We start from the raw sequence: 13,025 nt of genomic DNA, 5'->3' as shown, positions 1-13,025 counted from the left end.
GCAGGCATCCTGCAGCCTGTCAGCCTCGCTCTCTCTCTAGCCCTGGAGGACAGGAAAAGGCCAACCTTAAGCCCGCCTTTGTCATCGGGCAGCACTGGGACGCTCCAGGGCTGTCGAGCCTTCGAGTGCGGCAGAGGTGGTGGGTGGCTGGGCCGGCCTTTGTCTTTAGTCACCTGCATGCAGACAGATGCCAGCAGTCGAACAAGTTCCGTGTCTATGGACACAAAAGGCAGCGCTTTACCTGCAAATACGTCCATTGGGCTACGGAGGGGAGGGGGCTCAAGGAGACCCCGCTTGGCCTCAGAACTCATTTCCCCACAGAAAGATCGACGGGCAGCATGGTTTAAGAGGACAGACTCTGCAGCCGATGGCGGGGGCTTTGGGTCTGCCTCGGCCCCTCCCTGGCTGTGCAACGGCAGGTGAGTGAGTCTCTGGGTCTCTGGAAAGGGCTGCCAGTAGGCACCACAGGAAGGCATGTGGAGGATTCAAGGGAATTCCTGCCTTAGGTAAGAGCTTAAGAGAGGTTGGGTCTTGTTATTATTACCTGGGTTACCAAAACAAAACAACGCAATAAGTGAAATTGACAAGAAAACACTACAAACTATTAACAGTGTTTTCCTCTTGATAACTTTTCTTTTTTTTCACTCCAAGTGTTCAATAATAAGCATGTGTTTCTTTGAAAATTTCAGGCAAAAAGTTTGTTTAAAAAAACTCACTAGGAAAAAAAAATCGACTAGCGAGAGGGTAGGGAAGTGATCGGAAGCCAAGGGAGAAGAGACACAGAGAGACACGAGTTTGTGTGAGGAAAGGGTGCGTGATGCAGGGATGAGTTCGGAGGACACAAACTCTTGGCACACCGGGAGGGTCTCTGATGAGGCGAAGCGAGCTTACTGGACTTGGGCAGAGGACCCCAACTCGCCGGCTAGGTCAAGCCATCTCTCTTGACCCTGGTCACCTCCCCTCCACATGGGGACATGCAGCTCTGCTTCCCCTCACACACCCTGTGAGGATGAAATGGAACCAGGCAGGTACATGGGGTCTGCGGTGGGGGCAATGCCAGTGATGAGGTAGGGCGCTCCGGCCCACCACCCCGTAGCCCAGGAGGTAAAGACCTCTGCCAAGGCCAGCAGGCTGGGATCTGGCTCACAGCTCAAAGTCTGTGGGTCAGAAGGGCCTCCCAGCCTCTCTCCTTCCCTGGACTGAAACTCCAGGGCAACAGGAGACAGGACAGACAAACAGACTCTGATCCCTGAGTTGCCTGACTGGATGCCTCAGGTCTGAGAGGAGGGTCTGTCACAGTTCGGGAGGGCCCAAGGGGAGCAGCAGATGCCTGCGGGGACCAAGAAACATGGGAGTATGGATGGCGACACTGCCAGCAGAGTGCCCTTGACCCAGCGGCCTCTACCTACACAATTCAGCACAGGGGGCCATGGCTTCATGTCTGCTTCTCCTTGTCAAAGGGGCCTTTCTGTTTTCCTGAGAGTCAGGGTTTCTGGCTCCAAAGCCCTGGTACCATTCTGGGGCTTGTGTGGCCCACTGAGGCAGATTCGTGTCTCGCTGGCCTTCCCTCCTAGGAGACTCCCTGAAGGCCGGTGCTGGAGAAGCCCAGAGGTTTACCTGGTGCCAGCCCAGCCTTTACTGAGGAAGGAAGCCCCTTGTCTGAGGACCCGTGGTGAGCCCCTTGGGGCTTAAGAGTGACTTCCCCCATGAGTAAGCAAGGGCTGAAAACAAAGACGACTCTCTCCATTCCTAGCCAGAGAAAGGCTGTGCAGGTTTACAACCCTTTTCCAGAAACAACCCACCAGGATCACTCAGCAGCATCACTAGGTCAAAGGCCGTGTACCCGTTTTTTGCACGAAGAGTGACATCAGCCCCTTGGTTTAGCAGATATTTGACAATTTCCTTATTCCTGGGGAGGAAAGAAAAAGCCAGAGTTAGAGGCACTGAAAGCGAAAGCCTGGCTTTGTTCCTGGGCAAGCTGACGGTATTAACTACAGTGCCCCATCCCAGAGCCCAAAAGAAGGGCGTGGAAAGCTGCCAAGGGTCTCACACTCCTCCTTCCCTACCCCATGGGCTGATCAGACGCGAATGTGATGGAAACCAAAGCCGAGGTGTTCTTTCCACAAACCAAAGGAAAACTACGTGGCCAACACACCCACATATAAATTCCCCACTCCTCCTGCCCTAAATCAGGACACCCACACTGTAGAAGCCCCACATAGGCCAAGGTGTCTGATGCAGAAGCCCGAGGCTGACCAAACAGTAAAACAAACTACTTTGAGATGACACGGGAGAGTGCTGTGATCACCTGAAACAGGGAAGGAAGGGCCTGTTATGTGGAATCAGACCACCGAGCCACTGTAAGAAGGTCTGCAGCTCCTGGTCTCTGGGTGAGCCTCCCTGGGAGAGGGAGAACAGGAGGAGAACAGAAGCACCAGTCAATGGCGGTGCCTATTCAGAAGGAGAGGGTGAGGACAAGATTCACTGCCAGTTGCTGAGAAGCCAACGGTATGAATGGCTCATGGAAATGATTCCAGTGGGACACAAACTTAAGGACAGCAGTGTGAACACTCCAAACCAACCGACCACTGTTCCACTGAAATCTACTAGAGCCACTTATCTGCCTGCATAAAATGTTCCTGCTGCACAGTTTTTATGGGCACTGGTGAATTCTGTGATAAGGTCACGGGCATCAGGACACAGAATAGGAACGCAGGATAGAATGAGCGTGCACCACTTTGATTTGTGTGTGTGTGTGCCTCAAGGTCTTCCCAGCCCTTGAGTTCATCTGTAGTTTCTCGGGACCAGAAAACCCCTTCAAGAAACCTATCTGAGCTCAGGGTATCGTAAGCCTTCCATGGAGGGAGCAGAGCTGGTACTGACCCGTGGTAAGTGGCCTGCATGAGGGCCGTCCAGCCATGCACGCTGTCCTGCTTGTCAACGTCAGCATGCCTCTCCACCAGCAGCTGCACCAGAGGAAGCTGTCCCATGACCGCTGCCAGCATCAGCGGGGTGGCCCCATCCCCGTTGACCAGATTCACATAGTTGGGGTCTTCGTCTGCAATCTCTTTGACCAGCTGGAAGTTTCCTGCAAACAGAAGAGGGAGATCTGGTGGTCTGCAGGCAGCGGGCTGCCGGATGACTTACCCAGCAGGTTTCAGTAACAAACAGGTGCTCAGCCTGCCTCTGCACTGGGGTGCTGGGCATCAGAGGGGCGACAAAGGTGAAGAAGAGGGAGCCCCCCATCCTCAAATCTCTTGGTAAGGGTCGGAGGCAAGAACAAAAATAGTTTTTCTAAAAGAGAGAAGTGTTATTGATATCCCAAGAGAACAGATGAAGGAACATGAAGGGCAATGTGTTGCAGACAGCTCAGATCTCCCTGGGGAGTGAGGATCAGGGAGGGCTTCCTGGAGGTGGGGTCTACAACAGGAGAGAGTTCTGGCTTCATCACAATGAGAGTGGAGTGGGTAGGTAGGCCATGAAGCATTTCAGAGGTAGGGAAAAGCCAGAACATAGCCACAGGGTTTGGCAGGAGGGTGGGGGTGGGGGGCTGGGAGAGCAGTCTGGAATTTGTGTGTAAAGCATCATAATGACTACCAGTCTCCAGGGGCTGAACCACCCTGTGTGAAACCACCGAGTCAGGAAATAACAAAATGCCTGTTTCTTTCTCAAACACTCTGGGTGGCCTTGAAATGGATTACAAATACTAGGTTGGGAGAATGTCCCTATATCCATAAATCTCCAAAAAGATTTTCTAAAGTGCTTACCCATTTTCAATGCATGGAAAATATCAGGCCGCCTTTTCTCCTCATCTAGGTAAACAAAGATTTTTAAAGTTAACCACAAAAGATTTAATAGAATAGAAAAGTCACCCACATGTAACAATACAGCCTAGCTTTAAAAGTGATCTGGTTTCCCAAGCAATCTGATCAGAGACCCATGTAACAGATGAGCCCGGCAGCCTTTCTGGAAGAGTTAGAGAGTGTCTGTAGATTCCCCCAAGACAGAACTTGGGTAGTCAACAGGCCAACAAAACCTGAAGAAGCAGAACATTTCCTGATCCCACACCTATAAAGCAATCATTTTGGGGTATTCCAAACTTTGGGATGTCGTCTCTTAGGAGAGGAAAGCATGGTCTTGGAAAAATCTGGATTCCTATGAAAAAACATTAAAAAAAAAAAAAAAGCGAGTTTTCTCTACTAAAAACTAAAGGTACAACCCTGAGATAATCCCAAAGGAGAGAATGGAGACACTAAGCAGCTGAGCATAGGGGGAGGTCATGGATGTGGCCACCAGAACAGCCCAATGTTCACTTTTGTTTTCCTTCCCAAATAAGAAGCAATCTGAACAACTCTGAGTCTGCACAGCCTTGCAGATGTGGCCCCCTGCAAACCCCCTGATGTTTTTACCTTGGTCCCTGCAGCCCAGCTGGTACGGGAGGCCACGCCTATCCCCAAACCTGGGCCTTGTTGTACCCACCTCATGCTGGCCCCTCTCCATCGGTCACCTTCCTCCGAGCCTGAGCTGGTAGGTACTGTGCTACTGTTAGAAAACAGACATCCTCAGCACCAGCATCCCTGTAGGTGGCCGAATGCAAGACTTCTGGCAATTCCACGAACTCCAGAGACAGAGTTCGTGGAAGGGGAACTGTGAGGGGTGTGAGAGCTGCCAGGGGAACCTGTGGCTCTGGGCTAACTCTCTGGGCCGGGCCAGCCCCCTCAAGCACCTGGGAGGAAGCTGCCGCCTGGTGCAGGGATCACCAAGTTTGAAGTGAGCGTGTTGGAAAGTGAGTGTGTGTTTCCAGAATGATCACTCTCCTCACCAACAACAGGGGGATAACATGTTAACATAGGGACGATGTGGTGATTTCAGAGATCAAGAATAGAAATGGGAAATGCTCCAGAAATCCACACAGCAATTTTTGTTCTCTTGACCAGTGACTGGCACCCACCCCAGAGAGGGTATTCCGTAACTCCAAGCTTCTCACAGAGACATACGGACAGGACCATGAGACTAAGTGTCTAATTCTGCTAGTGCAATACTATTAAGAAAGGATTCTGCATCTCAGTTTTAAATATGTCACATTCCTTTAAGTATATAAAAGTCTAATTTGTTGTGGGCGGAGCCTTCTCATGGCAAGACCCTTTGAGGAAAAAGCGAGTCCTCTGGCCTGTGTGATGGTTGCTAAGCAACCATCTGATACAAAACATACAAAACAATCACTCACCCTCTAGCCTGACCCCAGGAGGCTGGGGGAGCTGTGCCACTGAGGGTTCCCTCCTCCTTCCAGATGCCAGGGTTGCCATCTGCAGCAGAGCAGACTGGGGACCCTGCCCGAGCCCAGGAACAACCCCAGTAGGGCTCGGGGGGTACCTTCTTGTAGCTCACAAGAGGGAGAGAACTGGGGCAGGGGGTGTCTTCCAGGCGAATTTCTTGGCATCTCACAAAAATAGCTAGAGGCTAATGGTTATTTATTTAATAATCTATCACTAAGAACACACTTTTGCCCTTGCTGCTGGCCTACCTGAAGGCTCTTCCCTGAGAGCCTGTTTGGAGCACTCCCTCAGCTCCTGCTAGCCAGCTGCCATCTCACCTGCTCCAGGAGGCCACCCACCAGGGGCAGCCTGCATCGCCCCAATCACCACCACTCCCAAACCTCAGCCTTGCCCATCTCCCACCCCCAGCACGGTACTGCCCACCTACCATACTATATACTTAATGTTTATTTCCTGCTTCTTGCCTGTCTCCCCTACAGAGGCCAAGGTCTCCATGGGCAGAGGGCACATTGTTCTACAGTAAACTACAGTCCTGGGCCAAATCTGCTTCCCAGCTTATTTTGGTAATTAGTGTTTTACTAGAACACGCCATACTCACTCATTGACATATAACGTACGGCCGCTTTCTCTCTAACAGAATTGAGTGGTTTTGACAGAGGCTGGCCTGCAAAGTCTAAAATATTTACTATCTGGTCCTTTGCAGAAAAAGTCTGCTGACCTCTATTCTAGAAAGATCCCCGAACCTCCTGCATCAGAACTGTCTGGTTGAAAAGAAGGGTCCTTGCTATGGGGGTTCCAGGCTCTTCCCACAGATACCAAATCACTCCAGAAGGTGGCCCTTGAACCCGCAAATAATAGGCTCTCCAACTGATTCTTATGCACAGCACAACTTAAGACCCACTGTTCTGTAGGCCAGACTCTGATTTGTACATGCCCTCTGGTTGGGTAAGCCTCAGCTTTTGTCATTTAAACGCCATTTAGGGTCCAGGTTGGTGGCAGCACAGCCTGACCTGTCTTGGGCCTGACCGTGGTCAGTGGGTCCAGGTAGTCTGCAAGATCCCTATGCTTGCGGTCCAGTGCAACCTCGAAGGCCGTCTTCTCTAGCACACTGAGGTGGTCAGGGTTGGCCCCCTTCTCCACCAGCTGCTGGGCCACGCCAAGCCTCCCAATGAGCGCTGACAGCATCAGCGGGCTCCAGCCCACAGTTCGGGCCACGCGATTGGGGTCCGCACCCCACTCCATCAGTAGACGCACTACGGCCTCGTGCCCATGCTGGATGGCAGCCATCAGGGCTGTGATGTCCAACAGCTCGTCCCTGCTGTCCCCTGCCCCCGGCTGCTCGCTGGAGGGGCTGTGATGGTCCACAAAGGCACCAGCTTCCAGAAGTAGCTTCACCACGCCCAGGTGGCCACCCCGAGAGGCCACAGTGAGCACACTGGCCCCTAGCCGGTTCTGGGCGTTGACATCAGCCCCATGGTCCAAAAGGAGATGTGCCACACTCACGTGCCCAAATCTGCCAGGAAGACAGAGAATTAGTGACGCTAACATGGAGCACTGACACTGAGACAGCTTATGTAATTCTCATCTGTCATTAATTATTAAAGTCATAATAGCAACTTAGAGTAAAAGGTCTTCTCATTCTTTTTAAAGATTTTATTTATTTATTTGACAGAGAGATCGCACAAGCAGGCAGAGCAGCAGGCAGAGAGGGAGAAGCAGACTCCCTGCTCAGCAAGGAGCCCGATGTGGGGCTCGATCCCAGAACCCTGGTATCATGACTTGAGCCGAAGGCAACCACTTAACCAACTGAACCACTCAGGTGCCCCAGAGTAAAAGGTCTTCTTCTGGTGCCAGGCACTGTGCTGGCCCTGCAGGTCCACCATCAAACGTGAACAACTGCTCTGTCTGGGTTCAAATCCAGCTCTGCCAATCACTAGCTATACGACCCTGAGAAAGAACTTCAGCTTCTTCATGCCTTCATTGCCTCACCTAGAAAACAGGGATATATCACTGTGTCTGCTTCAAGGGCTGTTAAGGATGCGACGAGTTAGTATATATTAATAGAGAATACATGCAGCACTCAGAACAGTGCTTGGCCAAAGGAGCACTGCATAAGTGTTAGATGTTTTAATGATCATTTGACCTTTTATGTTACACTAAGTACCGATGTCACCCAACTGGTAAGAAGTGGTGTCAGGGTCAGAACCCAGGTCTGTCTGAATCCTGATGTCCCCACTTTTTCCCCTACACCATGCTGCTTCCCACATCCCAGAGAGTTCATTTTATTTCGCTTTGTAGCCTTGCAATCTACTTCTATCTGTGCTGACTCCCGTAGGCAGGGCTCAGGGCTGACTCATGTCTACCCATCCCCAAACACATGCAGAAGGTCCTTCAAGATGAGCCAGGGCACTCCATGCCAAGAGGAGTAGCCCGGCTCTGGTCAGCAGAGATGGGCTCACCAGAAGCCTGCTGCCACCTGCTGGCAGGAATGCAGGCTGCCAGGGGCTAAGAATTGGGCCTGGGCGGGGCCCTCCTCCAGGAAGCTGGAGCTGGCCAGGGAGACACAGAAGCGACCACCAACCAACACCAATACCAGGAAAACAGATACCTCTTCCCAGCAAAACCTCTGCCTTCTTTAGCCACCAGAGGGCAGGAAAGATCTGTTTTGCAGGGTTTTGGTTGGCACACTTGGGGCTGAACAGCGAGTGTCTGAGCTGGAAGGAGCCTTGGACTAACCAAAAAGAATGACGGGAAAGGGGTCCGGAGCACCAGATCATAATGCCTGCGTAACGTCTCCATCTGCGAGGCAGCGTTTTGGTTCTCTTGTCGCATTCCCCTCCTTTCCGGAAGTGAGTTTCGTACCTCCTATAAACCTAGGGCCTCCCTTCTCCCTGTGGAGGCAGAGCCAAGGCCAAACTCTGATCTGAACTTAAAAATACCTACAGAGACGTGAACCTTAACGGCACCGGGTCACCTCAGCCTCTGGAGGGAGAGCTTGTGAACTGGCTCCTCCAGCTCTAGGGGGACTGGGCCTGTCCCTCCTCTTCTCCAAAAGCAGAAAGGAAGCAAATCAAAACCACAAGCTCAAATGCAGAAAACTTCAACCCCAGCCTGTCTCCCTACCTCCAGTCGTATTCCTTCTCGCCCATCCTCTGTGGCAGGATTGCTCCAAGCTGACGGCCTGAAGAGGCCTGTCCACCTTGACCAAGTCAACTTCATGTCCACCCAACCCCCACGGCATCCCCGCCACTCTGGCCTGTACTCACCAATTCTACTCCTCCCATGACTTTGCCTTTGCCGTCCTGCCTCTCTGCCCAGAGCACTCCCCTGTTCGTCTTTCCTAAGTATACCATCCTGCTTCAGGATTCAGCTCGGAGTTCACGCCCTCTGAGCAGCTTCCAGGACCCCTTCCCGCCATGAGTTCAGGTGCCCTTCATCTAGGCACCTGAAGTCCCCCGGTCCTCGCCTCTAGGATGCACCTGAGCCTTCCTTCTACCATTATGTCTGCCTGTTAGATCGTGCGCTCTCGGAGGACAGGACGGGGGGCTGACCGACAGTGGGGCTCAGTAGATGGTGTTAAATAAATGACTGGCATAGCCAAGCAGAGAATGGTCCAGAGGTGGGCCATGGAAAGGACCACAGAACTCATTTATCCTCCATGGAAGTAGAGAATTTTTAAAAACCACACTATTTCGTTTTCAAGCGTAAAATAAAACCTAGGATAACTCCTCACAGCAGATTAAAAGGTACTGTCACATTTTTATCTCATTTGATCTTAATAAACCCTGAAATATTTATTTTTAAGATTTTATTTTATTTGACAGAGAGAGACACAGTGAGAGAGGGAACACAATCAGGGGCAGAGGGAGAGAGAGAAGCAGGCTTCCTGCTGAGCAGGGAGCCCGACACGGGGCTCAATCCCTGGACCCTGGGATCATGACCTGAGCCAAAGGCAGATGCTTAATGACTAAGCCACCCACGCGCCCCAATAAACCTTGAAATAAACTGATAATGCCCATTTCACAGATGAGGAAACTGAAGACCTGAATGGTAAGCAGAGCCTCTTCTTTTGAAAGTGATAAGAGTCAAAACTTGAACCTAGACCCTAAAACCCCAAACTCCAGCTCCTCTGGTACAAAACATTATCAGATAGAAAGAAAAGGAGAGAATTTGAACTGAAATGCTGACACCTGGAATACTTTCTGAACCCACAGGTAGCCCAAGAGGTCATTCAATTGGGCTGAAAATATAAAACAATTCAGGGAAGGCTGGGAGAATTTTGTGGATGCTCCGTTTCTAATACGTAATTACTGAGGATGGGGAAGTGTGGGGCTTTCTGAACAGCAGCTGTGATTACCAACTAATTTCGGCAATTAACACCTGTGTTTAAAGACCTGGGACGCCTGGGTGGCTCAGTTGGTTGGGCGGCTGCCTTCGGCTCAGGTCATGATCCCAGCGTCCTGGGATCGAGTCCCACATCGGGCTCCTTGCTTGGCGGGGAGCCTGCTTCTCCCTCTGCCTCTGCCTGCCACTCTGTCTGCCTGTGCTTGCTCTCGCTTCTCTCTCTATGACAAATAAATAAATAAAATCTTTAAAAAAAAAAAAAAAAAAAAAAAAGACCTGGCACAAAGTCCTACTGCCCAAAGTACTGGGCAGAGAGGCCACACTGGCAGGCAGAGAAATGAAGGGCAGGAGAAGGAAAGTAAAGAGGCCAAGGGTGAAGTTAGGACCAAAGTAAACACCATGCAACCTGTCCTTTTAGCATTTGGCCAATTTGTCAAGGAGCTTCCCCGTGGCCAAGACCAAGAGGAAATAGTCAGCTTACAGGATTGGTGGCCTAGAACAGAGGCCAGGGAGCACAGGCTCTGGAACCACCCGCCAGGGTGTGAATGTGGCTCTGCCACTTAAAAGCTGTGTGGCCTTGAGAAGTTAACTCTCTGAGCCTCAATTCCTCATCTGTAAAATGGGGGTGACAATAGTACTTACACAGGCCAAGGTTTTTGTGGATTAAATGAATTACTTCACTGAAACCCATGCTTGACACAAAAAGTGCTCAAAAAAGCTTACCATTTTTAGAATAGGATAAAACATGAATGTAACCATTTTTTTTTTTTTACCATTTTATTTATTTACTTGACAGAGACACAGTGAGAAGGAACATAAACAGGGGGAGTGGGAGAGGGAGAAGCAGGCTTCCCCCTAAGCAGGGAGCAGGATGTGGGGCTCGAACCCAGGACGCTGAGATCATGACCTGAGCCAAAGGGAGACGTCCAACCGACTGAGCCACCCAGGTGCCCCAAATGTAACCATTTCTGATACTAAAACACCCACCAGAGACCAAACTGAGGGGTGCCTGCGGCCTAAGATGATGGCCAACAGGGGTGAGGGACTTTACTGAATATCAGAGTCCCCCTCCCACCAGCGCTTCAAATCCCCTTCATCCTGCTTCCTGAGAACATCTCAAACATCTAGTTGCTCTCCACTGTTCTCTCTGCTCTGGTTCAGGCTACCATGACCTCTCCCTAGACTGCTGCAATCGCCTGCGAACCAAGCTTTCCGACACTAGCCCATCCCTCCAATCTGTCCTCACCCTGCAGTGAAAGTGATCTTCCCAAAACATAAATCTGATTCTGTCACTCACTCTGCCTAGAACCTTCTATTGCTCCCCAGGGCCCTTAGGATACCTCATCTTTCTCAGCCCTGTCACACAGCATCTGACTCCTCTGGGGGGGGGCGGGGAGGGGGGCGCCTCTCCCACTACTTCCAGTCCCCTCCTAGGACTGACATCCTTCTAGCAGTCCTACCAATGCCTTACGTTCATGTTTGCTTTCAAACATTTGCGTGAGCCTCCTATCACGCCCTTCCCCCCTCCCACTTCTTCTGTCCTGGTTAATTCTTACCCAGTCTCGACCTGAAAATATACATCATTCTTACCAAAAACCTTCCTCCACTTCCACGAACTGGGTCTGCCATCCCCAGAGCTCCCTGCCCTTTCCCCATCATCTCTTGTCTGGTCTGCCCACTGGCGCTTGAGCTGCTCCTGATGCGGCTGTGCCTGGCTCCCATAGTGTCCCTATCACCCAGCCTAGGAAGGGTAGGTAGGTAGGTTCTTAGGAAACTCGTGTTGCAAGAAAGGATGAATGAACACCTCTAGGATGATAAGTCTCTAAGATTCTATTCAACGCGGTCTTCAGATTGTTTCGAAAAGCCCGCTGTTTCTAAGATTCTGATTTTATTGTTAGAAAGCGCTCCCACTTCTTGTAGAATCCCAAGCTGCTCAAAGTTTACCATTCCAGCTCTCTCGAACGAGTTCTTGACTCGTTACCTCCCGGGCCGTCTGCAGGGGCGCCAGACAGGGCCGGCCACCTGAGCCCGCCCGGCTCCGGGGACCGCCGACACCACCCCCGGGGATCCCGGGCCCCTCACCTGGCTGCCTGCATGAGCGCGCTCCAGCCGTAGTGGTTGCGGCTGTTGACCGAGGCGCCGCGGCGCAGCAAGAAGCGCACCAGCGGCTCGTGGCCCCCGGCCGCGGCGAACTGCAGCGCCGTGTTGCCCGCCTCGTCCGAGCAGTCCACGGGCACTGGAGCTCCGGCCGCCGCCGCCGCCGCCCCGGGCCCGGCCGCCTCGGCCCTCGCCGGCTCCGCGCCCGCCTCGGGCTCCGCGCTGCGTTCCGCCGGCTCCGCCGCCCCCGCCTCGAGCAGCCGCCGCGCCGTCTCGGTGTCGCCCTGGTCGCAAGCACGCAGCAGCAGCTGGAAGGCCGGGGGGAGCCCGCCCTCGCCCATCGCGGCCCGGCGGCCCGCGCCCCTCGGTCTGGCCCGCCGCGCCGGCTCCGCCCCCGGATACCGCGCGCCAGCGCCCCCTTCCGCCCGCCGCCCGCGCGCCTACTGTGTGCCGGGCGCGCGCCGGGGGAGCGGGGCCGCGCGCCTACTGTGTGCCGGGCGCGCGCCAGGGGGGCGGGGCCGCGCGCCTACTGTGTGCCGGGCGCGCGCTGGAGGCCAGGCCGGGCCGCGCGTCCTCGCCGCGCCAGGAGGGACAGTGAGTTCCGGAAAGCTCTGAGGCTAACCGGCCCGCCTCTGCCCGTGGGGCGCCGGGTGACGGCCCTCCCCGGCGGCTCAGGGGACTTCCTGTCCCGCGCGGAGGTCGGAGCGCCTGCTCCAGCCCACTCACGCAGCGAGCTCGGAACCACCGGGTCTGGGTCCGCCGCCGCTCGGGCCGGGCCTGTGGCGCGCAGCTGCCCCCTGCCCCGCCGGCGCCGGGCGCACAGCTGCAACTTCCCAGTTGTTGGCTGAAGCGAGGCTCGGATGGGTCCACTCTGCACCCGGCCCCCGGGATGTCCTGTGGGGCCTTCAGAGCCGGTCCGTACCTGGGGATTAAGGCTACAAGCGCCTCCTGTACTTCCTCTCTTTTCATCAGTGATTCTTGAATCGGCACCATCTGGGACACTGTTACAAATGCAAATTTCCTGACTCCACCCCAGTCCTACGGGATCAGAAATTCGCGTGTGGGGCCCAGCTACGTGTATTTTAGCAAGCCCTCCGGGTGATGCTCGTGCATACTGAAGCTTAAGGTCCATGTCTGATCCTCGCACCATCCCGTCAGCCACAAGGGAGGGCTCAAGTGACCACCCCCAGTTTACAGAGGAGACACCTGAGGCTTAGGGAGATTAAGTCACAGGACTCTCCTGCAGGAGCAGGGTGACTGGGACCCCGGTCTTCTGTGCTCTGGGCTCAACAAATATTTATGAAGTGC

The 13,025-nt window shown here is 53.4% G+C and overlaps 1 protein-coding gene across 2 annotated transcripts in view; it reads right to left on the bottom strand.

Moving 5' to 3' along the window:
- ANKS6 (ankyrin repeat and sterile alpha motif domain containing 6) overlaps positions 1–12,091 on the bottom strand; it is a 49,347-nt gene extending 37,256 nt beyond the window's left edge. For both annotated transcript variants that reach the window (XM_059411209.1, XM_059411210.1), the window contains exons 1-6: positions 11,703–12,091; positions 6,287–6,789; positions 3,768–3,812; positions 2,884–3,088; positions 1,803–1,909; positions 66–214 (exon numbers count right to left, since the gene is read on the bottom strand). In XM_059411209.1, coding sequence (XP_059267192.1) covers positions 66–214; positions 1,803–1,909; positions 2,884–3,088; positions 3,768–3,812; positions 6,287–6,789; positions 11,703–12,058 — 1,365 coding nt within the window. In that variant the 5' untranslated portion in view covers positions 12,059–12,091. The remainder of the gene's footprint in view (positions 1–65; positions 215–1,802; positions 1,910–2,883; positions 3,089–3,767; positions 3,813–6,286; positions 6,790–11,702) is intronic.
- Between the last annotated feature and the right edge of the window lie 934 nt (positions 12,092–13,025).

This window comes from Mustela nigripes, chromosome 9, assembly GCF_022355385.1.
Source record: "Mustela nigripes isolate SB6536 chromosome 9, MUSNIG.SB6536, whole genome shotgun sequence".
Classification (NCBI taxonomy): domain Eukaryota; kingdom Metazoa; phylum Chordata; class Mammalia; order Carnivora; family Mustelidae; genus Mustela; species Mustela nigripes.
This window is presented reverse-complemented; position numbering and strand designations above follow the sequence as displayed.